General features: G+C 37.2%; 2 protein-coding genes and 1 long non-coding RNA gene across 4 annotated transcripts in view; 1 reads left to right on the forward strand and 2 right to left on the reverse strand.

The window, feature by feature from the left end:
• Positions 1-703: 703 nt before the first annotated feature.
• SMPDL3A (sphingomyelin phosphodiesterase acid like 3A) lies at positions 704-17,275 on the reverse strand. The gene is made up of 8 exons (XM_019740960.3): positions 17,035-17,275; positions 11,543-11,756; positions 10,542-10,686; positions 6,204-6,300; positions 5,298-5,467; positions 4,646-4,826; positions 3,018-3,142; positions 704-1,324 (listed from the first exon to the last, which is right to left on the reverse strand). Exons 1-8 carry the CDS (start codon positions 17,144-17,146, stop codon positions 1,007-1,009), a joined length of 1,362 nt encoding a protein of 453 aa, XP_019596519.2. The 5' UTR covers positions 17,147-17,275; the 3' UTR covers positions 704-1,006.
• Positions 17,276-17,342: 67 nt separating this feature from the next.
• LOC109452190 (uncharacterized) overlaps positions 17,343-27,844 on the forward strand; it is a 40,030-nt gene continuing 29,528 nt past the window's right edge. For both annotated transcript variants that reach the window (XR_002138107.3, XR_016020190.1), the window contains exon 1: positions 17,343-17,476. This is a non-coding gene — a long non-coding RNA (uncharacterized LOC109452190). The remainder of the gene's footprint in view (positions 17,477-27,844) is intronic.
• On the reverse strand, positions 23,799-27,839 carry FABP7 (fatty acid binding protein 7). Its single transcript, XM_019740961.3, has 4 exons — positions 27,438-27,839; positions 26,818-26,990; positions 26,075-26,176; positions 23,799-24,160 (listed from the first exon to the last, which is right to left on the reverse strand). Exons 1-4 carry the CDS (start codon positions 27,508-27,510, stop codon positions 24,110-24,112), a joined length of 399 nt encoding a protein of 132 aa, XP_019596520.2. The 5' UTR covers positions 27,511-27,839; the 3' UTR covers positions 23,799-24,109.

The raw sequence follows: 27,844 nt of genomic DNA on the forward strand, positions 1-27,844 counted from the left end.
AACGAGTCAGAAGGATAATGAGTTCCACACTCCTCACTATTAACCTAAGGCTGCTGATTGTAGGTCTTCTCCAGAAAACCAATGTGCTGGGGTGTACAACCATCTCTTTCCCTAAATCTCTCAGCCTCCTTCTCTTCTCTTCTACTTCAATTCTCCCACATAGCCTGGAAGCAAACAACAGCTTGCGAAAAGCTGTTGAGAAGCAAACAACCATGGGAGAACTCTGAAAACAACCCCATGAAATGAAAGCTCATTTTTATCCTCTCTCAGAATATTGTGACAAAGACAATGCCACCACCGCATCCTAGTATACTTCTTAGAGAAATACTCACACCTTTTAATTAATTTCGACAATTAGTTACCAAGTGTCAGGCACTGGACTAGGACCTAGGCCTTGCACTAACACTGCAGTTACAATAAGTACAACTTGTGACATTCTCTTCCTTAAAAGTTAGCAGTACTAAAGAGCACTCCTTTCACTCACAGAGTAAAGAGTGAAGCAACACATGTCCCATGATGTTTCATCGACTTAGAGCCCTAATGAGACCTTGGCGTTTTCCCAAGAAGAAATGATGCATGTAAATAGCATTAACCTCAGTTTACATGTGAGAGATAAACAGCTTCAACCTCAGTTTACACATGAAGTTTTAACAAGAGTCAATTAAAGGACTGAAAATTACCATATTAAGAATAATCCATCATAATAGGAAGAATCATTTGCTTTATTATAAAAAAGACAAGGTCAACAAGAGTATAAATTAGATATATAATTATATAAACTGGAAGACAGAAAATTTACACCTGAACATCATTCAAGTAATGGGCAGTTTAAATATATTCAATGTCATAAAAATGTATGACATTAAAAATGTTTACATTTGGGCATCATAAGAAAGAAAGGAATTCTGTTTGCCCACGCAGAAACTCACAAAGATTTACAATTCCCGGAAACTGATCTCAGAAAGAGAGCAATGTTACATTGTCTATGAACACAAGTTGTGAAATACTATAGATTGTGCCTTACATAATATTGTTTGAGGCAATCTACATAGGAATCATGATCAAGACTCATTATTGCACAAACCTGAAAGGCCTTACATTTTGCATTGCAAATTACACTGCTATCATAACTCACAAAGAAGTAATTATAGTATTTTATAAATTTCTTACTGTCTGGGATTGCAAACTGTTTAGCTAATCCATGCAAATTTTTTGGCTGCAAATCTTCAATATCGTAGGTCTGGGTCAGGATATATTCCGGCTTCCAGTTGGCTACTCCCTTTAGATTAGCATCTGTCAGGTTCAAATAATACTGCAACATATCCTATGGTTTAAAACAGTAACAAAACCTGGTTCACGTTTTGGCATATAAAGTACTGCACAGTAAGAAGAGTTCTTATCAGGATTTATGTGACATTCTTAATTTAAAGTTGTGGTAGTTAAAAAAAAGTGAGAATTGGTTTTAAGCAAAAAAATCCTGATAGAAGATCTACATTTGTTTTTATTTTAAAAATAATGAAAGAATATAATAGAAAATAATCTAAACTATAGAGAGACATACAAAATACAAAGCCTTCAATTCACATACTTCAGAAGTAGCCACTGCCAATAGTTTTGTACACATCAGTGCATGCTGGAGGCGTCTTGTACCAACACACAAGAGCCTATTGTCAAATTTTCAGGAATCTTATGAGTTGGTTGATATTACATTGGCAGCTTGAAATTGGTCATGATGGGAGTATTTACATCATGGAAATTGGCAAACACTACAAATCAAAGAGCTTTTTTCCTTCAGTGAACAGGTTGTTAAACATTTAGCAGCACCCCAGTGTACGTGTGTTGGTCCTGCCTTTATGTACAAAACAAATATAAATATTTAGACTATATATACCCATTTACTATCTTTTTGGCTTTTTTAAAAAACAATGAAGTCATACTATACAAACTGTTTTGCACTTTTAAAAATTATTTGGTGCTCTATGAGGGACATCATTCTATGTTGGTACATGTATACACACATACATACATGTACATATAGGTGTGTGTGCATGTGTGTGTGTGTGTATGTGTGTGTGTATGTTTGTATCTGAGATTCAGATCCAAAAATAGACAACTAATAGTTGTAAAAGAATTCCTTTGGACTAGTTTATCTATTAATTACTTTATTACCTTATTTAATCTAATATTTATGGATTAAATATTTTCCTAGACCTACCTCCTTTGTAAGAACATATTCTAGGGAATAACAGAGCTACCTTCTGTTAAAATTTATCTAGGAAAAAAATCTAGGTAGATTAATAGAGACTTTAACTGAGAAATTATTTTCAAATTATACTTGTCAAAAGGGACACAACCCAGAAACTAAATGCCCAGCCTTTGATGTTAAATTGATCTAAAGCATAGAGTTATATAGAAGCTCCAGAGAACTTTTGTCACAAAGATAAATGTTCAGCTCAATTTATTTTTTTACAAAATGTTTTGCCAATATTTATTGAGCACTTACTATGAGCCAAGCATTTTTCTAAGTGCTTTGCATATATTTGTTCATATAATTCTCACAGCAACTTGGTGAAGTCAGTAATACTTTAATGCCTGTTTTACAGAATAGACTGGGACAGAGAAGTTAGGTAATACAGCTCATGAGAGAGTATGGGTTCAGAACCTACACTCTTCTTCACAGCTATGTTCTAAAGAAGAGTAAATAATAACAAATATGGCTTAGTGAAAAGTTTCAACCTGCATACTAGTCGGCAGATAAGGCACTACCCAATGAAACCTTCCTCTAAACAAATGTGAAGTCTTTAGAAGAGATTTAGAGAAACACCCTCCCAAAGGCTGACATCGTAAACTCATACTTAGAAAGTACTGACATTCAAAACATAAAAAAGAAGAAAGACATTAGATTTTTAACATAAAATACAACTCACATAGCTGCACTGAAAAGATTCAATTAAAATAAGGAAAACTACAAAGACATGCACAAGTAAGGGGTCAATTCTAAAATGGTGCCCACTTACCAATAATGTATAATCACGAGGATCATACTGAAATAGTCTGACACCAGGATTGTTGGTCTGTTTTTGTAAAGCATTCTTCACTGGGGTAACAGCAGGAGCCACAAACAAAGAATTTATCGGATTTCCTGGACAAAACATGTGTACGTAAACATAATCTTTTAGAATTTGAGTTTAACAACATTAAAATTATGAACAAGTTTCAGATTTAAGAGATAAACAGACCTAACAGCCAAATGATGTATGATCCTTGATGGATCCTGACTTGAGACAACAGTAAAAAGACACTTTTAAGAAAATAGGGGAATTTTCACTATGGACTGGTATTAGATCATACCAAAGAATTACTGCTGATTTTGTTTGGGTAAGTTAATGGTATTATGATTATTCAAGTTACCTATATATTTTAGCAATACATACAGAAGCATGTAGAGCTGACAGAGATCTGTTGTTTGAGATTCACTTTCAAATACTTCAGAAAAAAATAAGACTAAAAAATGGAGAGGTAAAGTAAATGTGGCAAAGTCTTTTTTTTTTTGTAATTAAAGTTTATTGGGGTGACAATTGTTAGTATAAGTTACATAGATTTTAGGTGTACAATTCTGTAATATATCATCTATATATCACATTGCGTGTTCACCACTCAGAGTCAGTAATCTGGCAAAGTCTTGACAGATGTTAAATATAAGTGATGGTACATGGGGGTTTATTTTATCATTCTCTCTGCTTCTATGTATTTGAAAAAATTAATTAAAAAAATTCAGGTTTTATAAGTACACTCACACATAAAATACAAAACTAATTTGTTCTGTATCTCTACCTGAGACAATATTCCAATAATTACATAATAAGAATTTTATTAATGTGTCACCATATTTTATACTATCATAGAACTAAATCGCTTTCTGAGTAAAAAAGATATCAAATGCTGGAAAATGGTCATTTTTACCAGCCCACTCATTCTAAATGAAAGAGGTAAAGCATTTCAAAACTGTTCCCCAATTACTGAAAAAAAATACATGTTGTTTTTTTCTCTTGGCTGACTACTATAAAATCAGAACTCTCATTTTGTTAACTCTCAGTTTTCTGCCCTCATGCAGACAAAATTTTTAAACATAGACAATCCCTATTTCGTTTTATGCTAGAGTTTAATCTATTTTTTTTTTCTTTTAAGGCTGAGAAGATGACAATGTCACTAAGCACTTGAAAGAGCTTAACATGTTTTATTTTAAACCAATGGTAAAATAAATCGCACTTTGCTCTTTAAATTCACAGAAGTAAAACAAGTCATATTAAAAGAAACGAGTCTAGCGGGTAAATATCAAACAGTAATATTTCTCTAAACTTGAGGATCTAAAAGCAAATTTGAGTGATCTGAGGGTTTCAAAGGCTTTTGTGTTGACACCAATCAAAGGACAGCAGCCCTGTGGAGCCAACAGGAAGAAACCCAACTGTAGGACTATGATACGGCCACTCACCATACGATAATGGAAGGTGATTAAATAAACGCTGGTGTTGGCAGGTCAACTGTAGGAAATATTTAATTTACTAAATCAGCAAAAATTACTGGAGATACTCGGCTTTGCTTTAGCACCTTGAATTGGGGAAATACAAACAAGACATCGTATTACCTTTTTTATCTGAAAGAACCATAATGCTGTCTCTGTGAGTATGTCCATAAAATTGTCCTGCAATGACATTGCTGTATTTTCTAAAAATATCTATCAATTTTTCATTATAGTATTCTCTCATGGCTGTCGTGCTCATTGAATAGGGCAGATACCCCACTGGAATATGAGCTATGATGTACACCTGGAGAAAGAAACACAAGGAGGGGTGATGAAATCTTTTTGCACACTTGTCATCGCTAAATGCCATTTAGATACCCAAGATTAAAAGTATATTAATTAAAACTTAGAAAGCAAATATACTCTCTCTCCTATTTATTACCAAAAGAAGATGAAATCAGGAAACTATTAATTTCACGATATTTGCACTGGTCTCATTTAAACTACACTGTTTATAATATAAGGTAACTGTGACATTGGTCATAATTTTCTTTATATTAGCCACTTTTTATATCAGTTGATGTCACTCAATTCCCAAAACATTAAAAACAAAACAAAATAAAACAAACAATGACAGACATGAATCATAAGGTGTTTCATGTGAAAACATCTTCAAATTTTAACTTTTATTAATAGCTGACCTCCCTCAAGTTTAACAAATATACACATTTAGCCCTCCTTTTATCCCCTGATGATTTTGATCTATGAAACCTACCTTCTCCTTATTTTGCTGAGAGACATTCAGTGTACTTTCTAGCCATTCAAACTGATTTGCTGGGTCAGTCTTATTCAGGGTGACGACATCTGGGCCGTAGTACAAGTTTGTGTTTAGACTGATGATCCTAAGGTTCAGATTATTTGAAACTTTCTGTGAATAAAAGCCACCTATAAAAACAAATTTAAAACACATTCCAGAAAAACACACAGATATGCAGTCACTGTGAAAGCAAATTCTTAATTAAGATTTATAAGGCAGTCAGGATGGTTATATCTATTTTTCATACTTTGGTTTGTACATACATCGGCTGTCATTAGATAAGAATCCCTTTTAACAGACATTTATTGCAAAACTACCATGTGTTAGGTCCAATGCTGGCACTTCCACATGTAGAAGTAACAATAGTTGTATCCAATATTCAGATGAAAAGATAATTAAATATATTGGCACTAGGCCATGATGTATTGAATTTTGTAAAAGAAAGATTAATATATCAACTCCTACTTTTGTATGATCAGGGAGCTAAGATGAGAATAATTGTGAAATACAAAATACAAAGAATGGGAACACACATGGAACTTGCCAGAGACGACTGAAGAAATGGCGGACAAACGAGAGCTGTTACATCTTTGTGGAGATGAGGCTTGAAGGCATAGCCCCATTCACACCAGTGAACCAGTGGTAACAGAACACCCAAGAATCTACTGTCAATGTTAGCCACTGAGATCTCGGCCTTGCTTTCTTTGTCCTGGGCCCACTCACCATCCATGCCTCTCCTCAGCTTTCAAACAAGACTTACGGTTTCCAGAATTGGTACACGCAACCAAACATTAAAGATCTAAGTCTAAACAACATGGAAAAAAAAATGCAGACACAATGGGGATGAGTAAATCTTGCACTCACCTTTCCTTAAAGTACGAATAGCTTCTTCATCTAACCATGGTTTCCAGAGGTTTGCTACTGTACTGTACACCTTGCTGGTGAATGTAGGCAGTTGATCCTGGCCACAAACAACATCATTCACCATTGAAACTCTAAAGATATGTGGATTAATTAATTTAAACATTACTTGAATGCTCACTGCTATGTTAGGCATCTGGAAATACCAGGTGGGATACCAGATAGACTTAATCTTCAAGGAATTTATAACTTAGTTGGGGAAACAGGGACAAAATATAAACAACTACCTATAAGACAATGTAATGTGCTAGGCGCTACTGCAGAGGTTCTGAGAGTGTAGAAACAATCAAGTCTGGTCCAGAGAGTCAGAGGGAAGAAAGAAGAGAGCATTTGAACCAAGCCTTGAATAGTGATTCATTAATGTTGACAAAAAAAAGTCATCAGACAGAGAAGGACAAATACTTTATGATTTCACTTACATGTGAAATTTAAAAATCAAAACAAAACAGAAACAGACTCATAAGCATAGAGAACAAACTGATGGTTGCCAGCGGGGAAGGAGATGGGAAAAATGTCCAAAAAGGTAAAGAGGAACAAGAGAAACAAGTTTCCGGTTATAAAATCAGTAAGTCACAGGGATGTAAAGTATAGCATAAGGAATATAGTCAATAATATCGTAATAACCTTATACATGACAGATGGTTACTAGACTTGTCATGGTGAGCCCTTTGTTAGGTATATAAGTGTCGAATCACTATGTTATATACCTGAAACTAATATAACATTGTACACTAACCATATTCTTTTTAAAAGGCATCAAAGCAAAAACAATGGCTGATGCAAACACAGTTCCATACACAGAGAAGAGAACGCATTTTAGTGTGGCCAGGGTGTAGGATGGATGTGAGCATATGCTATTCAAGAGACACTGAAGACAGGTTTGGGCCTGATCAGGCAGGTCCTAGTGTAGCACGCAGAAGGAGTGGAGAAAATTCCATGGTTTTAAAATTAAACCAAGTCCTCTGAAATGTTAACACCAGTATAAAGCTCTTAACTTCTTGAATAAAGATTTACAACCACAAGCTTTTGATTTGAAGAACTCTCTTATGTCAGCCTAAATTATATCAAAAATGTTTTTATTTTGTTAATATTATACTAGATGTATACAACATTAATTTTACTTTCATAAAGTATCTTTTATCACCCTACTATATCATATTACAATAAAGTATCTTTATGGTGACATAAGCTGTAGAGAAGAAAAAAACAAAACTTTAAGGAAATAGATACTGACTAAAAACCCAGAAATCATTTGTAAAATTGGGTAATTACTATTTTTTGTTTTAGAAACTTAAATTAAAAAACTGAAGCCATTTTCTTCACTTTCCACATTTTCTTCTCTACATTAGTGACAGAGACCTATTTCTTAAAGGAGTTTTCCTGTCAGCATTAATTAAAATGCTTAGTTATTTTTCAAGACGATACCCTAGTCACGTTAGTTCCTAATCTATATTCCTAATACATGATGAAAGTAAATACATTCAGGGTGGGTAGTAACCAAATGACTTGTTTAACTATAACTAATTATCCAAAGTATATTTTCAGTTTGTGTCAGAGATCAGAGTCATCTGTCTGAACATTACACAATGTTTTAGGCCAATCTAGATTCTGATTAAAAATTGGTCATCATCATCATCAAAAAACCTAAAGTCTTAGCCATTTGTTTACTTCGGAATGGATGCCAAGATACTGGAATGGCATGAAGAATCTTAAAATCATATAAAAATTACTCTAGACTTTTCTATTTTAAATATGAGAAATATCAACACCAAGTTAGTTAGGTGATTTATCCAGGGACAACGGTCAATCTCAGAGCTGGATCTAAATCCCAGGTCCTTGCACCATTACTCTTACATCCAATTATCTATTGCACCATGTTAGCATCACTCCTTTTTGGCTGTGACATGACCACTGTTGAGAACTAAACTCCACAGTGTGATGGGAGGTGATCCCCCCAGAAGTTTCGTGGTACCGGCCTTACCAGTGTAAGAGTAAATGAGGACCCTGGCCCAGACTGTTTTCTAGGAGGGTAACTGGAAGGAATCCCTGGGCTGCCCACACGAGGATTAACTTCTAATGGAATGGGTAGGGACATACATATGTATATGCATGTTTATGTAGCTATGTTTATACAGATGCTGACGGGGTTTTAATGGAAATAACACTTGTCAAATTTGTTATTAACATCCAGCAGAATCCAATCTCAGATATCAGTCTCTAGTAAAATTTGTTGTGGGGCTTTCATGTTACATTTGACATTCCTGAAATGTAACATGTGGGGTAAAATAATGGCAGTAGAATAATAGAAAGATTTTTCAGATACAAAGCCATAATCAAGAAAGAGAAAAAAAACACAACTATTTAAGGTATACAGGCTGCCCAATTACCATAGCTGTACATATAATAGGTATAGTTTAGAAGTTGGATGGTATCTATATCTTTGAAATATTATAAGATGTGACTTCATAAAAAGAAGACGAAGATAAAAGTAAAATGAAACAAATCCTCAAAGGAGTTAAGAAAAATGTATCGCATGTCACAACTTAATGCTATAAACCACCACTCCACTCACTGAGGGTTTATTATACGCCAGGTAGGAAGCTATGCCCTTTTTATCTAGTGTCACTGATTCTCACAAAAATGTTGCAAGGCAGGTATTATTGATCCTATTTATAAGTGAGTGTCCTATGGATTAGGGACATTAAGTGAAGTATCCAAGTTGGTCATGCTATTAGAAACAGGACAGAACAGGGATTTACATTCTGGTGAATATGACTCTAAACCCCATGTTTCTATTATACCAGTCTGCCTGTCACCTAAAGCATATAAAAACAATGTGTGTAACCTCTGGCTCCTGGAGATTTTTCATCCCCAAACCTCCATACTGTGTGGTCTAACATCTCAACAGTAACAAAAGTCAACCACTGGTTCAGAGGCCAACTCACCAAGACTCACATATTGTTCATCTCAAGACTGGAGGCCAGTGCCAAGAAGTCACTTGAAACTTAAGCTCATCCTAGAGTACAACTTTTCAAAGTCACTGTATGCAGGTTAGACAAACTAATGTATTCAAGACCCTCATGAAACATCCTTTTGATATAAGATGGAAAAGATACTCTAAGCAAAAAGAAAAATGTAGGCAAAGAGAGTCCTGAAAGTAAATATCGTGTTCTGGAGATACTGATTATGTTAGTCTGGCAAGAACAAGGATGTGTGAAAGATGTGGGTCTAACTGAATGCAAAAGATCCAGGATATGGGCTCCGCTCTAAGTGATTGTGAGCACTTGAACAAGCAACTTATCCTTTCTAGGCCTCGGTTTTCTCATCTATAAAATAAAGAGTAGATCTACATGAGGCTCAGCAAACTTTTTCTATAAAAGGCCAAATAATAATTAGTTTAGGCTTACGAATGATATGGTCTCTGTCGCAACTATTCTGCTCTACCGTTGCAAAAGCCACAGGCAATACAGAAAGAATAGCCATGGCTGTTTCCCAATAAAACTTTATTTATAAAAACAAGTGGCAGGCCAAATTTGGAACAGAGACCATAGTTTGCAAAGCCCTGGAGTAAAGAACAATCTCTGAGATCTCTTGAATTTGTACAAATCTAAGATTCTACACTACTATAACAAGACCATATAACCAAGGTTGGTATCCAGCTGTTATGCACAGGCTACTTAACAAATGACTGCTCTGATGAATTGAAGACCAGGCTAAATAGGCATTACATATTCTGAACAGTGTCTGCCTTGATTCATACCTTAAATAGATAAGCTGGACTTGAACATGGACCTCCCTCTTTGGTTCTTACAATAGCTTGCTATGTTTTTAAAGTTTTTAATCATAGACTAGCTTAGATTAGTTAGAGTGTGGAGAGCTTTCTATGTCTCACTGAAATTCTGAAAAATGTAAGCATTTGTCAGCGTTAACCTTCCTTGCTAACCTTATCATGGAAATACAAATGAATGACAAAATTATTCAAAAACAAGAAATTAAGGAAGATTATAAAAGAAAACAAAAATTAATAGTTCACAAACTAAGTAATGTGCTTCTGAAAACTCACTATGGACATAACATTTTATCAATTACTAAGAGTCACTCTAAAATCCCCCCCCCAAAAAAAAACACTCATGTTGCCATCCTTGATGGTTGGCATTAAGAGCACACTGCCTCGATAAGCCCCACTCCCACACCCTACCATCAGCTAGTTATTGTCATAATTTTGACACTACTGATGGGTAAAATCCTTCAAGCACTTCTGGAAGTTAAGGTCAAATTTACCTGTGGCCAATAGTCATGATTACCCAGCGCAGGGAAAACCTGGAGATTTGGAAAGAGACTCTGGATGGTGGTTGTCATATTAGCAATCACACTTATGACTCTGTCTGTTGAGAGTTCACTCACTGGAACATGAGGTGGGCTATCCCTGAAAAGGAGAAGAATCATAGAGAACAAAATCAGTTTCTATAAAAGGCACTAGATTTATGTATGAATCCTTGCTCCACCGAAAAAAACAACAGATAATTAAGAGTTGATAAACTACTCTTCATTTACTTTTCTCCTACAAAGAATCCTACAAAAAAAAAGTGAAATTACAAAAGGTAAACTAGAAATATCAGCCAATTTCACTGCCTGACTGAAGATTTATGAAAGGTAAAAAATTTTAGTAATTAAAAGTACAGATTCCAGAGCCCAAATGCCTGGATTCAAATCCCAATTTGCCACTTACTAGCTATGTGCATTTGGGCAGGTTACTTAGGGGCTCAGTGCCTTCATTTCCTCATCTGTAAAATGGGAATAATAATTAATAATAATATCTATTATAAAGATAATACAAAGTTACAATGTATAAATTAATTAAAATAGTGCCATGGTCATTATCACAGGAAATATAGGCCTCTTCACTCTACAGTGATGGATAGAATTAATTAATCAATTATACCACCAGATGATACGAAATTGCTATCACAGGCTAACTCCCATTGTTGCCATCTGTCTTCAATTATTTAACCAATACATTTATCACATTAATAAATACTTCAAGATACTGATACAAGTGTGCTATTTATGGATTCATGTTCATTAACATCGACATCTTTCTTGTATTCTAAAAAGACAAAATTTTTCTTATCTCTAACAATGTTGATTAATTTCACCTAGTATTTTTTAAACCCAAATAATTCTTAAAACATAATTAAGCTTATGGAATTCAGCTTTCTAATGAAGCTTAGGACACTACAGGTAAATATTGAATAACTGATGGTCTTTATATAATCACTTACCCTGTCCATATCATGAAAGAGGCTTCTTGTTCTGAATTTTTAATAAAATCAAATGCTGACAAAATAAGGTGATATGGAGAATCACACATAACATCTCCAAAAGGTCCAGGATCAGAGGCATTTATGCCTTTGGATGAAGCACACACTTTTGCATGGTCATCTGTGATGTGGTAAGTAGGGTCTAAGTGTAAGTCAGTCACGTGCCAAAACTGTCCTGTTGATTAGAAAAGAAATGGTGCTAAATCTACTTTTTTTTGGTATTCCCATACAAATATTTACAATAAGTCTAGACACAGTTTCTCCTCCCTGTTATGGAGCAAAGTCTTAGTAACTTAAGTGTTCATATGCCCTGAAGTTAAATATAATCTTTTCCTGTGAGATGAAGATTCTAAGGACAGTAGGAAGAATGTACTAGAATTTACTACTTACATGTGTCAGAACTGAGGAGGTCAGGGATAACAAGACTATATAACAAACACAAACTGCATAATGAAATATACAGAGACATCCTTCTAGGAGGTCAATAATAATATATTGTGTCTTAACAGCATGTCTGTTTCATTCCAAAATGTAAAGTTTTATAATTTATTTACATGCTTCGTGTCGAAAAACTGATATAGAAATATCATGTGGTTTGTTAGGGTGACACAGTAAATAGATTGGAGAACCAGGAACTAAATACTAAGTCTCCTAAATTCTATTTTTTTTTATTAGTTTCAGGTGTACACAACAATGTAATAGACATTTATCATTTATACCCCTCACAAAGTGATAACCCCCTACCCCCAATCTACTACCCCTCTGACATCGCATACAGCCGTTACATTTCCACTGTCTCTATTCCTTATGCTGTACTCCACTTACTGTGAATATATATGTGTCTATAATATATATAATTATAGTTGACATTCATTATTATTCAGCTTCAGCTTCAGGTGTACAGAGCAGTTATCAGGCATCTATACTGTCCATGAAGTGGTCTCCCTAATAAGACAAGTGTCCTTCAGATACCCTACAAAATCTTTACATTACTGATTATATTCCCCAAATTAACTTTCATATCCCCATGGCAATTTTGTGGTTACCAATTGTAAATCTCCTAAATTCTTGCAAAACCTTCCCGCTCAACATTAATGGGGAAAGACTATAAAACTTTAATATTAGCTTTAAGCCAAAAATTGAATTCCAGAAGTTCTTAAAAGTTTTTAGAGGAATATCTTCTATCATACATTTATATAAAATGTTAATAATTTTAAGAGAAGTATTTGTTAAAGAGGAGACTTCCATTAGGTTTTCAGGGAGAAGCCCAGACCCGTTTGATAGCATCTTGCTTGTAAATCATCTTGAGAAAGATTATTTTGAAAGAAAAACTAGTACTAATAATCACAGTAGTGTCTCTTTTTATTAGGTATTTACTATGTGTCAGACATTGTGACAAGCAATTTAAATATATTGTGTCACTTCATTCTCAAAACTACTCTCTGAAATAGAAATCATTGTTCTCCATGTTGAGAAACTAACACTGGATCAATTAGGAAATTTACTCGTGTATACACAGCCAATAAATAGCAGAGTCAAAATCTGAACCCCATTTGGAAAGACTCTCAAGTTTGCTTGTACCTAATTTACATATATCTTTAATGATTTTGTTGCCTTTCATATGAAATTAATACATTGTTTTAATATTGAGACTTTTTCACACTTTGAATTTTGAGTTCACTCTGTAATTTACATCAGAAATACATCAGAAGTGACAGAAGCACCACATAACTACACCAGAAGCATGGAGCAAAGAAGTAGAATGCAAACTGCTATCTACACAAAGATGAAAAATGCTGAGTGTGCATGTAAGCAAACACTAGAATAAAACCCAAGGCTGGAATAATAAAGTAAAAAAAATTGAAAACAGTTAATTTGTTAAGATAGAAAAGGTAAGTTGTTTCTTCACAACATCGTTATAATTTTATAACACATTTAAGTTCACAGTTAAGAAATGGTAAACGAAAGATCCAGAAGAAAGTAGAGGTAAAATAGTCTTTATGGTCAATTACTTGATATGCAGTCTCCATTTGAAAACATTAGCCAAAAGTGATTTATTTTATGCTATAATGCAGAAAATATGCCTACTTTTATTTCCAGTTTAGACATACTTTATCCAACAAGCAAAGTGGAGCTAGCAAATAGATCAGAATTGTCCTTCCATGTATTTTATTATTTGTGAAATGTTAAGGTGTAGTAACATTTAAGGTGAACACAGAACAGTATAGTGTTATGGATCAGAGTAGGGACAAGAGTCAGACTACCTGACTTTGAACCCAAGCTCCACTTACTAATCTAGCTGTATGATCTTGGCTTGTTTCATCTATAAAATGGGGAAGCTATTACTGCCTACTACCTGAGGGTTAAATGACTTAATAGAAGTAAATCTCTTAGAGGGTGCCTGGCATCTAGTAAGTTCAATGTTAATTGTACCGTTATTATTTTGTAACTCCAAGTTTGCATTTAAGATTGAACTTTCTCATTTCCAAAGAATAGTTTAAATTTATCAAGTACTTACTGTAAGTTTAGTACTTTTTTTTTAATGCTTTACATATAGTAACTCATCATTATTTCCATTTTGCAAGTAAGGAACTGCAGCACACAGAGATTAAATATGTCATAGGCAACAGAGCCAAGACAGGGATTCAGGAAATCTGACTCCAGAGACCGCATTGTTCTTAACCACTGCACACGCTGCATCCCTGCGTGTGCTCACTTTCAAATGTCCTTCTGTCTCACTCACCTCATGTAAAATAGATAATGACAGCACCTACATGATATACTGTGCTGATTAAGGGACATGAGATTATAAATACATTAAATTTTTGTAAACCAAAACTGGAAACACATTAAGGACACATCCCTCTGATATAATTTAGTATCTAGATTTATATATCCCCAGCATCTAGAATATGCCTGACCTATAGTAGGCGCTCAACAAACATTCTATAATTAGACATAGACAGATTTCAGGATTTCCTCAAGATCACACGGTGACTCAGCAATGAAAGCTAAACTGGAACCAGTCTCTCCAGACTGGCAGTCCAATGCTCTTTCCACAACACCGCATTGCCAGACAGATAAGTGAGGGGTAGGTGATTACTTAGATGCACTGAAGGGTGTCTTTAAATAGACGCCAAGAACGGAGCTCTGATAGGTTCTTAACCTGGAATTTATGAGTAATGAACCTCTGGAGGCCTCGCCTTCCACCTGTAATAAAATCGTATACAAAATGCTGTGTGTGTGTGTGTGTGTGTGTGTGTGTGTGTGTGTGTGTATGTGTCTGTTTCCAAGACCACAGATCTGGCCTGTGGCAGAGCCCACACTCCCATCCAGACTCTCTGGTTCACAATCCAAAGTTCTTTCCACTACACCACACTTACTATCGTGTTCTCCAGATAATCTTTAAAAGATGCCCACAAATGTTTGTATATGTCTATGTGTTGTCAACATAGCTAGATAAATGCTCATAATTATACCAAAAAAAAAAAAGAAAAACTTACAACTTATCTTAGAAAGTTTTAATTTATTCTCAAGGACCTAGTAAACCATAATTTAGATGTTTGGACATATGGCTGTTTAAAATATGTGTTTTTATTTGTTTATGTCAGGTCCTACCAAATAGTCCAGCAGGTCCTAACCTACTAAATCTAAAGAATCGTGGCTAAACACACTCAGGGGAAGCTCCTCTGGGTTGTTGTCCTCTGACCACCAGGACTTGACAGGACAGAAAACTGAACTGGTAATTTACACACACACACACACACACACACACACACACACACAAATATCAAGTGAGAAGAAGCCAGTCATGGCGAGTGTTGTAAGGAAATCCAAGCATTTTGGGATGGGAGGGGAGGAAAGGGGAAGGTCACATCAAGTGGAAAACACATGTAAAATAATACATCCGGTGTGAAACTGCTAAGTCAACCCTTAGCAGCTCTTTGAACCCTGGTCACCCTTCTCCCTCTTCCCTAGGTGACTCAACTTGTTGCTTCTCTACCAAAACACAAAAGTGTGAACTGGAGAGTCACTAGACCCCAGCACCTTGTCACTAGAGCCTTCACCAATCAGAGTCTTAAAAGCAAAAGGTGAATTTGCGATTGGTTGGTCTCACGCAACCTGAGACATTTTATCTCGAAATCCTAAACAGCCACATAACTAAACATAGCTCCAGCTTTAATAAAAGCAGGAACCAGCATACATAAGTATATTTTGAAACAATTTCTTGCTGTGAATGACAGTTGGGAAACCAGATTTATAGTTCTTGCTCTCAACCGCCTGACAGCTGAGTCATGAGGACTTGGCTTTCAGACAGAGAGGGCATTTTCCACAGAGCATTTCCAAAGTGCTTGAGAGGCAAGAGCAAAAGAGGAGAGAGGTTTGGGACTAAGCACTGCACTGAGTTTCAGAGACAGCTGTGCGGAAAGCACGGGACAGAATTCCACCTGTCTAAGCCCCCCCCCCCCCCCAAATAACAGAGCAACTATTTTTTTTAAAGGGAGTCTGGAAGGTGTGGGTACCTTGATCTTTGAAACGGAAGGCTCAAAAATCCCTCATCCAACATTTATCTATTCTGGAACAGGGGTTCTCAAACTCTAGCCTCTATCAGAATTTCCTGGAGCGTTTGTTAAACAAATTGTCGGGCCCCAATTTTCGTAGTTTCGGATTCGGTAGGTTCGGGTTGGGGTTGAAAACCTGCATTTTAAACAAGTTTAAGTGGTGCTGCTGCTGCCGGTCCCAGACCGCACTTTGAGACCCATCACTGTCACAGGCACTGTGTAAAGTGTTAGGAATGAATAAAATTGGCCTCGCTCGCGGGGATCCCCGCGTCCAGGTAAAGTGAAATGAAGGCCCCATGATTTCTAACGTAGACTAGGGGTGGGCAGCACCGAAGCTGTGACCGTACTCTGCATGAGGGAGTGGAAAGAAAAGGCCACCAAACTCGGTGAGCGGGACAGAAGATACTGAGTCCCACTGAAATTTACACCCCTCAGGTGAGGCAGAAAGTTTGTAGCTCCCTCTCGGCTCTGGGCAGATTCAGGGCCGCTGGAAGGGCGGGACATCCAGCTCCCAAATTCTTTTTTCCTGTTAGCACGCAGCTTTTCCTTCCCTCCCCCTGAGAGCAAAACATCCGGAGTCACGAAGTGTAAACCACTGCACGGGAGGCGGAATCCAGCTGCCGCACCCGCTAGGAGCACCCCCACTGGAGCGGGTACTTCTCCCAGTCAAGCCTCTGCCTCCCCGCGAGTCGACTTGGCGCTCTGGTCCCTCCGTGGCTCTCGCCCTCCCGCGCCCAGCAGCCGGTGTTGGCGACCAGCGCATCTGGGGCCCAGTTCGCTGGAGTCCGGGTCAGGGCGCTCCGCGGCCCCGCGCGCTTCTGACTGAGCCCGCGCTTCCGCCCCGGCGCTCTCCGGCCGCTCCGGAGAGGGAAAGGGCTGCGGACGACTCACCCACCGCCGGAGCCGGACTCTGAAAGCCCGCGGGCGCCAGAGGCAGTCCCAGACCGGGTTGGCAGTGCCAGATGGTCAACAGACAGCAAAAGATCGCGTTCAGCAGCGCCATCGCGGGTCACGGCCACAAGCCTGGGAGACTGGGGCGGTCCTGCGGCTCCACTCGGACCGTCAGGCTCTGGGGGTGGGGAGGAGGCAGAAGACAGATGAAGGTGTAGACGCCCAGCGGTCACGTGCGAGGGCAGAGCCTGCAGCAACTCGGTTAGCTTGACCAGCAGCTGCCTAATGATTTCTTGCCCTTTTACTTCTTAGCCTCAGTGATTGGCCTCGAAAGGAATGTGTTTGCGCTAGATCCCGGCCTAAATGCCTCGTGGCCCGAATCCTACGGGGCTTCTCCTCGGAAGAGGTGCCGAGAACCTTGGAGTATCCTGATTTGGAGGAGGTAGGCAGAAGTTTTGGATCACACGGTGGATCTCAAAGTGTGGTCCCTGAACTGGCTGCATCAGTCCTACCTAGGAATTCTAGGTAGAAAGGAAAATTTCCAGGCTCCAGGCCAGGCCAATTGCACTAGAAACTCAAGGGGTGGAGCCCATTAATTTGTGTTTTTACAAGCCCTCAGGGTGTTGCTAAAGTGGTAGTGCTGTTCCACAGCTACTGCTTGAATACACTAGGTTTTGGAGTTTTGTTTGTTGAAAAACAAAATTTAACCAAATAAACTTGACAATCAAATTTACTTTATTAAAGGGCCCTGGACAGGGTGTACAAAATAGAAGGTTTTTATAGTAATAAGGGTGGGGCAAGAGATCTACTAACAAAAGAAAAGAAAGGACAGCAAGTCGGGGGTGGGAGGGAGAAGGGGAAGGGTTTCTATCATGCAGATTGCCTCTTCATTCTACAGGGATAGGTTTGGAGAGGGCCCAAAAGACTGATTACCTCATTGGTGTTTACCAGAAAATTCCAGACTGATTGATTAAGAGCATATTTTTAGGAGAGATCGAAGCTCAATGGGTCAGGTATCAAATCTAGGTTTGGTATCATGAGCTATTTAGCACAAGTGACGCCATTTGTGGCCTGTAGTTTTCTCTTTAACAGTGTGTTTGTTTTTAACAACTGAGTTAGAACACTATCTCAGAACTGAGATAGGTAGGGTGGAGTCAGGGCCTCCAAGAAAACCATTAACCACCTGGTAGGGCCTGCTACAAAACCAATAATGGCCATTGGAGACACGAGACCTGTAAATCAAGATGAGACAGGGAGACCAGCCAGAACTTGCCAAAGCCAAGATGGTGACAAAAGCCACCTCCAAGTAACCTCCAGCCACAGTATATGGTCATTATAATACATCTCCTTGCTAAATGACATCGTACAAGTGCTATCATACTTCCAGAGAGGACCATATAAGGACAAAACGGAGGTGTATCCCCACTATCCAGAAAAGCCACCACTTCCCGAAACAAATAGGAATATTCCTCCCTGTATTCCTGTACTAAAAAGCTTAACTAATAAAAAAAACCACAGCCCCAGAGAGGACTGGGGTTGTTTCTTGCACAGAGACAACTGCTCTGCCTATGGAATAATCTTTAATCAATAAACTACGTTTGCTTTATTTCCTGGCTCACGCTTGAATTCCTGCTCAAAGCCAAGGACCCTCTTTTCCTGTAACAGAGCCATGCTTTATATATTCCAGAGATGCATGAAAATCATAAATAAAGCCAGTTGATTTTACTCTTCCATGGAATTTTTGAAGATGCTTCTAAAGAGAAAACCATGGGCCCAAAATGGTGTCACTCCGTGCTAAAAGCCCAGGATACCAAAACTAGATTAACTATCTAATCTAATTGCAGATTCAACCTCTCCCAGAAGCAGAATCTTAATCAACTAATCAGGAATTTTCTGGTCAAACACTGATAATCTATCACTTGGGGCTCTAATCCACACATAGAAAGAAGAGGCAATCTGCAGGAGAAAAACCCTTGCCCTTCCCCACCCCAGAAGTCTTGCTCTAAAAATAAACCTTAATTTTGTTAATAGCTCCCTTGCCCCTCCCATATTCCTATAAGAACAGTCCATTCTGTACAACCCCTTAGAGCACACTTCTAGTTGCTAGGTGAGATGCTGTCCAGTTTATAAAGCACTTAATAAAGGTAATTAGGTCTTCAAATTTACTTGGTCAAATTTTGTTTTTTAACAATACTTAGTATAACGAAAGAGCCAAGATTCCCAAACTGCCTTGGGTTCTGTGTTCCTTCCAATACCATTTATGAGGATGCTAACCCCTTTAAGGTAAAAAAGAATATAGTTTAAATTTGTAGGGCATGGAATTCCTTTGGAGAAGAAAATACCCTCCCAAATAACAAACCTCATAAAAGATGTTGTAAAGTATATTTGTTTCCCATCAGAGAAAACCTTATTTTGGATCCTGTGTAATAAAATGGGAATGTGTCTCATGAAACAGGCTTTGAAATGGGAATCAAGGCGCTTTCATTTTCTGTTTCATGTCCTGCCAGGTCAGTTCAAGTCTTGCCTCAGCTTTAGGATGATTCCAAAGCCTTTGAGAATCAAAGTTCCTCCCAGTGGTGTACAAAATGATCCTTGTAGACCTAACCGCAGAACCAGCTTCAACTGGTCCTATCTTGTTTCTAACGAGATACTGAGTTACTTTTCAAAGATCACAGACCAAAACCCCAAGTCATGCCAAAACCAAAGCATGCACAGAGGAGAGAACTTTGACTTCCAGGTCCACCCTGAACCAAAGTCTTACCCCACCCCACCCCTGCGCCATGGAACCGAAGGACTGGGACATGACAAGAACTTGAACACTGGAACCCTTTCAGAAGTAAAGGGTCTGTTGCCCAAAAAGATCTGGAGCTGAAGCCCCTTACTGTAAGTTACCATAAATGGTCAAATTCCCAAACCTTCACATTGAAAACTGTCCTGCCAATGCTCTGCCTACCAACCTGTTCCCCCAACCCCTTAAAACTCGCCCCAAACCCTGGATCAGGGGGACAGATTTGAGCCTTGCCTCATGTCTCCTTGCTGGTCAACCTCTTGATAAAACCTTTTCTTTTCTCAAAAACCAGTACTGTAATATTATTGGCTTCTATGTGCATTGGGCGACGAACTCTTGCTTGGTAACACTAGGAGTTTCTCAGTCTACAACAAAAAGAGTATGGCAGAAAATGGACCAGGAGAAAGGAAAAAAGAAAAAGATGAACTGATGAGAGAAAACAAGTTTAAGGACAGCAAAATAACTTAGTGGTTCTATTCCAAACATTTTCAAAGATGGGAAAAGGATTTATTTTAATTGTAAAAGATTGATGGAGAAACTGACCTAAAATGGTTCCCTGCCATGTGGAACTGACCTAAAATGGTGGCCCAAGCGGAGAGAGAAGTCCCCAGCCTAAGCCCCAGCCCACTTCCGCATAGCCCCCTCCAAACCACACCCTGAGCCAATCACTAGACAACACCTACCCCTTCCCCAATTCAAGGAAGTCCCCAACCCATAAAAACCTGCTCAAAACCTTGCTAGGGGCTCAGTCTTTGGGAAGGATCCCACTGAACCCACCGTTGTAATAAAGCTGACTCTCCTAACTCTCTGAGTGCCGCTTGGGTTCTTTCCGGTCCTGGTATCCGTAACAAGATAACAATATTCACTTTATTTTCATTTTCCAATAAGCCAGGAAGTAAATTGGTTATGAAATAATTCTTAAGTAAGCATAAAATATGGCATACACATTTTAGAACAAAAGAAATACTTGAAATCTGTGGTTACCAGAGGGAAAGGGGGGAGGGATGGTAGACGAGGGTAAAGGGGGCTAAATATATGGCAATGGAAGGAGAACTGACTCTGGGGGGTGAACACATAATGTAATATATAGATGATGTATTATAGAATTGTACACTTGAAACCTATGTAGTTTTGTTGACCATTGTCACCCCCAATAAATTTTAATTTTAAAAAAATTAAGAATAAAAAAGAAATACTTGAAATCTTAAAAGGACAACATATTGAAGTTAATGGGTAGAAATACCATTCTCCTTTCTACTCCCTGTTTTCTTTGGCTGTCCTTTATATCCACTCTCTAAAAAGCACAATGCTTCAACATCTCTGGGTGTATACCTCAACCCTTAGTATTTGTAGGTCTCCATGTTCTAGGTGTTGTGAGGGTATAGTATATATAAGTGAGAGACAACTCCTGTGAGAGGGAAGAGCTGCTGCTTACTCATTGTCAAGGTTCCGTGACTGGATTTCACAAGATAGTCTTTAGCCTAGTTTCCATATTTGGGATCTGGGAGTTTCAGAAATGTTTTTCCAGGGCCTAATGGTCAAATTGCCTTTGGGCTTGCTAATTTTTCCTTTTTTGTTAACTATGCTAAAAAGGGGGGAGGTGGGGAAAAATTAGTACATTGACAGGTTATTATGTGAGACAGAATATGGCTTGAAGAAAAATGGTTTGCAACGGCCCTGTAAACATTTAAGCAAAAATATCTGTTAATTATCTTCCTAGAACAAAATGCATTTGGTCCATCACTGCACCTCTTGATCTTTTAGCCCAGTATAACTGTGTCTCCTATTTAGGCCACCCAGAAACTTTTCTATTCTTCACTCTATAAGACAGTTATTGTGGAAATAAATGCCAGAAGGATATTATTTAGTCTAATGATAATGACCTGAAGCTGAATCCCCATCCTTGCCCTTGTATCTTAGCCTTGTAACAATAGACAGGCCAGAATCTATGCTTCTACCAGAGCATAGGCTGAAATCACCAACAGAAAGCAGTCCTTCAGGAGAAGCAGAGATGCGGGCTGTCAGAGTAATTGGAGCATATGCCCTCTCAGAGTTCTGCTTCACACTTTTATTTATTTTTTCAATTACAGTTGACATTCAATATTATATTAGTTTCAGGTGTGCAGCATAGTGGTTAGATATTTATATAACTTATGAAGTAATCCCCCCCATAAGCCTAGTGTCCACCTGGTACCATACATTGTTATTATAATATTATTGACTATATTCTCTATACTGTACTTTATATTCCCGAGACTATTTTGTAACTGCCAATTTTTACTTCTTAATCCCTTCTTAATCCCTTTTCTATCTATTCCCCAACCTCCTCCCATCTGGCAACCAGCAGTTCTCTTAGCTATCAGTCTGTTTGTTTTGTTTGGTTTGTTCATTTTATTTTTTTCAAAATTCCGTATATAGTTGATATTTGTCATTCTCTGTCTGACTTATTTCACTTAGTATAATACCCTCTAGGTCCATCCATGTTGTTGTAAATGGTAAGATTTCATTCTTTTTTTGTGGCCAAATAATGTTCCATTGTATATATGTATACCACATCTTCTTTATCCAATCATCTACTGATGGACACTTTTGTTGCCTCCATATCTTGCCTATTGTAAATAATGCTGCAGTGAACATAAGGATGAATATGCGTATATCTTTTCGAATTAGTGTTTTGGATTTCCTCAGATAAATATTCAGAAGTGGAATTGCTGGGTCATAGCTTTTAAAGACAAAAGTAGACTGTAGTTTTAGGAATGGTAACCTTAACCAGATAATCTTAAATCTTGACATTGTACATTCAGATGTTAAATCCTATAGCTGCACTTTAGATTTTTCTACTCTTTATTATAGTAATTAAAATAATAAAATAGTCAGGTAATAGTATCATTGTAGTAAATTGTATAAGTTAAAGGAAGTTTTCTCATACTTACAAGTAAATTGTACCTTGAATTAACTTACAGAAACTTGCTGGAATCACTGGGTTAATTAAAAATTAACATTGGATATTTGTACTGAAAAATATTTACCCTTTCCCCACCTCCTACCCACAAAGGCTAACAGAGAAAAGACTTCCTAAGGCATGATCAGGGAATATAAAATCTTATATTTTTGCTTCAGAAAAGAAGTTAGCTGAAATATTAATTATTGAGAGGAAATAAGGAGGAAAATTTCAAGGTTTCCAATTCTTGGTATTATTTACTAGTCATGAGAACTTGGATATGTAAATCTAATCTTCAATTTCTTTATCGGTAAAATACAGGTAACATTTGCCTTACCTGCTTCACATTGTGGGTTTGAGAAAATGTATAAATAGCATTTTGTAAATAGTGAAATATAAAATAACATTTGTTTGTATTTACAAATGCAAACCCTTGCCAGTTACCAACAGATAGATATTTAGTTTCTGTCCTTTGGTCAACTCAATTCCAACAACTCCCACACAAAGAATGTGAATGCTTTTCTGTTTATTCTACAAACACTTCGTTTTGGCATTGACTTATTGACTTAGTTCAGCTCAATGTACTTTTATGGAGACACATCTTTATCATCCAGGATAACATTCACTCTCTTTTTCTATTTACCCTTCAATAAGAAATTTGAATTATATGACATTTTGATTGTATGTTATTTTGATTATATTTACCTTTTAATAAGACATTTTCATGTGTATCATTTTGCTTCTTTAGTCTGCCTGTTTCTAATAGCAAGAGGTCATTTGTGCAACTCAACCATGACAATGCTTCTTTGCATCCTGGCCAAACTATTTTAATCATCACATATTCTCTATGGGAGTTTCAACCAAAACTATAGCATATTCACATTTCCCTAGGCTTCTGCTTATTTTTCTAAATTAGTATTTTAAACAAAGTGCTAACTTTTCCAGCCTCACTTTATGTCAAAGAAAGGCTATTTTATTTGAAATTCTAATATACAATTCCCAGCTAGATTAGTGAAGTTATAAACAACAACAAAATTTCTCATGGGTATAAGATTTTTATTTCAATTTGATTTACATTCCAATGGAAATTATAAAATGTATTCACTTCTTAATTTAAAAAAAATGCAGCTTAAAATTTTAATGCAAACTATAAGACATGATAAGTTTGCAGATCAAAATTGGGCTAGTTGCTTAAAGTAACAAGTTTTTAAATCACCATTTTCCACTTCCACACCAAGGATAACCTTCTAAATAGCAATCAGCCATGCTGTAATAGCAGGATCACACTGAGACTTGAGAAAACAGAAACATAGTAGAGCTTCTCCAGCTCCAGATCAGGAACCTTCCTATGCTTTCTCATAGTGGCGAACAGCAACCACATCACCAAAAGTAAGAGTCTGAAAGATTCAAAAGATAATCACATCTTTTTACACAGGAACATCCATAGCTGACATTTTAAAAGATTATCGTATGTATGGTTTAAATATTATGCAAAAGAAAGATAGCATTTACAAGCATTAAATGCTGTATTAGCTTCTCATTTCTTAAAACAAAAAGAAACCCTTATATTTATTGAGTGAATAAGTGAATATATATATATATAGATTCAGGTCAAAATAATTCTTTTTGCCTTAAATTCTCAGAGTAATTGGAGCAAGTTAGATATCTGCTTTGAAAGTGAATAAAACCTGTAGTAGGTTTTCATCAAGTTTTCAATTCATGACCTAGATAACCACCTAAGAGTATTTAGAAAATTCAAACCATTTGGTCAAGTGGTATTTGCAATGACTTGTTACAACATCAGCAGGAAAAGGTAAATGTACATGACTGTCATGCTTTAGCCTGTGTACACCTCGGTGGTTAGGTGGGATATAATGTGAAACATGGCTTCTTACGTCAAATCCAAACTGAAGAATTGCTACAAAATCTCTCTTTACAAAATTTAGGGGTTTTTTTTGGTGTTCACTCTTTTCATGTATTGATGTGATTTTCAAGAGAATAGTGTGCCATTATCACCCATTGCTTTATCTTTTTGAACTCAATTTTGCCTGAACACAGTCATATAGCCAAAGCTGAGCTATCCACTTTTCTGTATCGGGGGAAAAAATGGACGTGAAGCATAAAGGAAAATTCAGATCAAAACTTGTAGAAATGAATCCTTTCTTTCGATAATCACTGCAGAAAAATGTGGGCAAATATTCATTAACATGGAAGAAAAACTGTCCCTTTGCTCTCCACCTCGCTTCCTCCCATGAAAAGATGTATGAATATGGAAATCCTATGTCTCAATCTAGAGCAACTCTGATTGCAGTAGTTAATGGGAAGGCAGGAAGCAACAATTTCCTTAAATAACAAAAACAAAACAATCTTTTCTGTTATTATCTTAGAAGGAAAATGTAAAGCAATCCCACCCCTCCAAATAACCCAAAATGATACAATGATACATCGACTACTTCAGTGTGATCAAAATACCATTACTCAGTTCACACACACACACACACACACACACACACACAAACACACACACACACAAACACACATACGTCTGGGAAGCTAGATAAAGGCATAACATTTTTCCCAGTTTATGATGTTACTCCATCATCAGAGAAATTATTTTTAATTATTTTCTATTTTATAATTTTTACATGATGATTAGTATTGAACAGGTACATGTAAAAGATACGTGTAAAAGGTAACATGCATTAAAAAATACACTGGAAGGAGTAATATAAAAATTGTTTTCTTTGAATAGAAATTAGAGAAAATTTTTATATTTTTGTTACACTTTTGTGTTATATTTTAAATTATCTGCACTGAACTTATATAACCTTTATAAACTAAAATAAAAAACGTTTAAAGATCTTTTATTTATTACAAGAGCTATAAAGTAATTTTTCTGAGATCCAGCAAGCTTGATATCTTATAGGAATATCAATCATTTTTTATATATTTTCATGATTAACAACTTTATAATTAGATTTCATTTGAGGATCAGCATTCGAAGTAATCCCACAAAAATTCTTCTTTGATACGGTTTTAGCTAAATCAATGGCAACTTTTTTTTAACCTCACTAAGAATTTTTCTTTTTCTATAGTTAAAGAAGCGGAGCTGAGGAAACAATTAGCTAGGATCTTTTTTATTTTTTTTCTGTTTTACACAAGGTTAAGGCAACTTGCTAATGACTTAAGCTCATTAAAGGGAGGGAGGGAGGAAAAGAGGGAGGGAAAAAGAGGGAAGGGAATGAATCAGAAGAAGGGGAGGAGGGAGGGAGAGGGGTAAAACTCAAGGAAGGGAGAATTCCATTACTTACCATAACCATTTTGCCATCCTTAATTTCTCTTACAAAATTTGTTTCTTTGCCATCCCATTTCTGTACATGAATGAGTTTGTCTCCATCTAGGCTGACAATAGACTGAGAGCAACAACAAAATACAGAACAGTAATAGGTACAGATCTGATTTCTGATGTGGAAATCAAGTGAAGTGATTTTTGAAAGAGCTGTATCACTGAATAAATTGTGATCAATTAATTATCATGTTAGTACCATATCCTCTGTTGTTTCTAGAGTCCTTATTCTGTAAACTCGAGTCATTCATAATTTAATTGAAATGTGTACATCTAGATGCAAACACTTTATATATTAGAAATAAAAATCCTGAACAAGTGTTTTAGGACCAGTCACCCTTCTCCTTTAAACAAAACTTTAGAATGAGGCAAGCTATCTACTTAGGCAATCCAAGGCAATCAGAGAGATAAAATAAAATGCATCTGTTCTTTCAAAAGAATGCTATTAAATACTTTCTGAAAGGTTTGATATATAATGTGAAGACGTATGGTAAGAGATAGATTCAAGATTCAAGCTATAAGTAACCCATTGTTTAGAACAAAACTAATGTGTGCTAGAATGCCAAATTAACCCTGACATCCTTCTCTGTGTGTTGAAATACTGAGAACATTTTCCACTTGCCATCATCTAAAAAAAGTAGCATGAGGAATCTCTCTCTTTTATTCCCTCCTCCGCATCCCCACCCCAGAGAATAAGTGGCTTCTTACCTTACAGTTTCTGTCATCTGCAGTAGTTTCATCAAACTCTTCTCCCAGATGGAAGCTAATCTCTGTGTTCTTGAATGTGCTTTGAGTCCTGATCACCACTTTGTCCCCCTCCTGACTGATGATCACTGTTGGTTTAGTCACATTTCCCACCTGTCTAGTGGCAAAACCCACACCTAAAACAGGGAAGCAATACAGTCAGCTGCAACTTCCAAAATAGCTCACAAAGCAGGAAACTGTTTTCCTATTTTGGAATCCAAGTCCTAAAGTGTAAGTTTCATTAGAGCACATTTAGACCATTAATCACACAATAGAGCCACTAAGCTGTACTAAGTGGATGCTTATTTGGATGCACGAATAATAAGTGCAGGCTGAAGGGAAAACAGCGAAGGCACAGAAAAAGCTTCACTTCTCCACAGACCACCAATATTTGGCCCTGGGCAAGAAAGCAGGCAACTGCCACATTGAAAACCCACTCCCTGAGAAAGGCATAGCCTAGGATCCAGTTACCACAATGTGATCTGTCTTTGTCGCTTGCCAATCTAAGGGGTGAAAGAAGGAATCTGCAAGTATATGAAGCTGCAGGGGTCAAGAAGAGAACAGCACATCTTATCTTTACCCACCTAGAGCCTTCATGTACTCATCAAAGTTCTGACTGTCCGTCAGCTTCCAGGTAGCACAGAAAGCTTCCACCATCCTTGCCCTGTCCCGTTAGCTTCCAAAGCAAATAAAATAGACAGGAGCGACGACCTTTGGATCCTATTGCCACTGCAATTCAGAAGACCCCTTTGCACCTCATAGCAGCTCCTGCCTTCTTATTTGGAAAAGAAGTGGGCATAAAGCCAAGGATTTAAATTGCAAACACACCCTCCCAAGTCCTTTCCGGAGGCTGTTGCAGGGGGAGGGATGGGACGAGAGGCTCAAGTGAGGTTCCAATCCTCTTTGTGATTGGCTCAGGCTACTGGGTTAGCGGAGTAGGTCGAGTTCCATCCAGTCCTCACCCAGCAGCCCTTTTGCCTGAGAAAGCTCT

This window comes from Rhinolophus sinicus, chromosome 2, assembly GCF_057876585.1.
Source record: "Rhinolophus sinicus isolate RSI-liver-muscle chromosome 2, RSI-T2T, whole genome shotgun sequence".
Lineage (NCBI taxonomy): Eukaryota > Metazoa > Chordata > Mammalia > Chiroptera > Rhinolophidae > Rhinolophus > Rhinolophus sinicus.

Bases quoted from the DNA above. Each gene is read 5' to 3' on its own strand.
- SMPDL3A (XM_019740960.3), bottom strand. From the start codon at position 17,146: ATGGCGCTGCTGAACGCGATCTTTTGCTGTCTGTTGACCATCTGGCAC. The intron at 10,687-11,542 runs GTAAGTGATTAT...TCTCCTTTTCAG, and splicing joins TCTTTCATGATATGGACAGG to GGATAGCCCACCTCATGTTC. The intron at 5,468-6,203 runs GTGAGTGCAAGA...TTGTTTTTATAG, and splicing joins TATTCGTACTTTAAGGAAAG to GTGGCTTTTATTCACAGAAA.
- FABP7 (XM_019740961.3), bottom strand. From the start codon at position 27,510: ATGGTGGAAGCTTTCTGTGCTACCTGGAAGCTGACGGACAGTCAGAAC. The intron at 26,991-27,437 runs GTGGGTAAAGAT...TCCCTGTTTTAG, and splicing joins TGAGTACATGAAGGCTCTAG to GTGTGGGTTTTGCCACTAGA. The intron at 26,177-26,817 runs GTAAGAAGCCAC...TGTTGCTCTCAG, and splicing joins CAGATGACAGAAACTGTAAG to TCTATTGTCAGCCTAGATGG.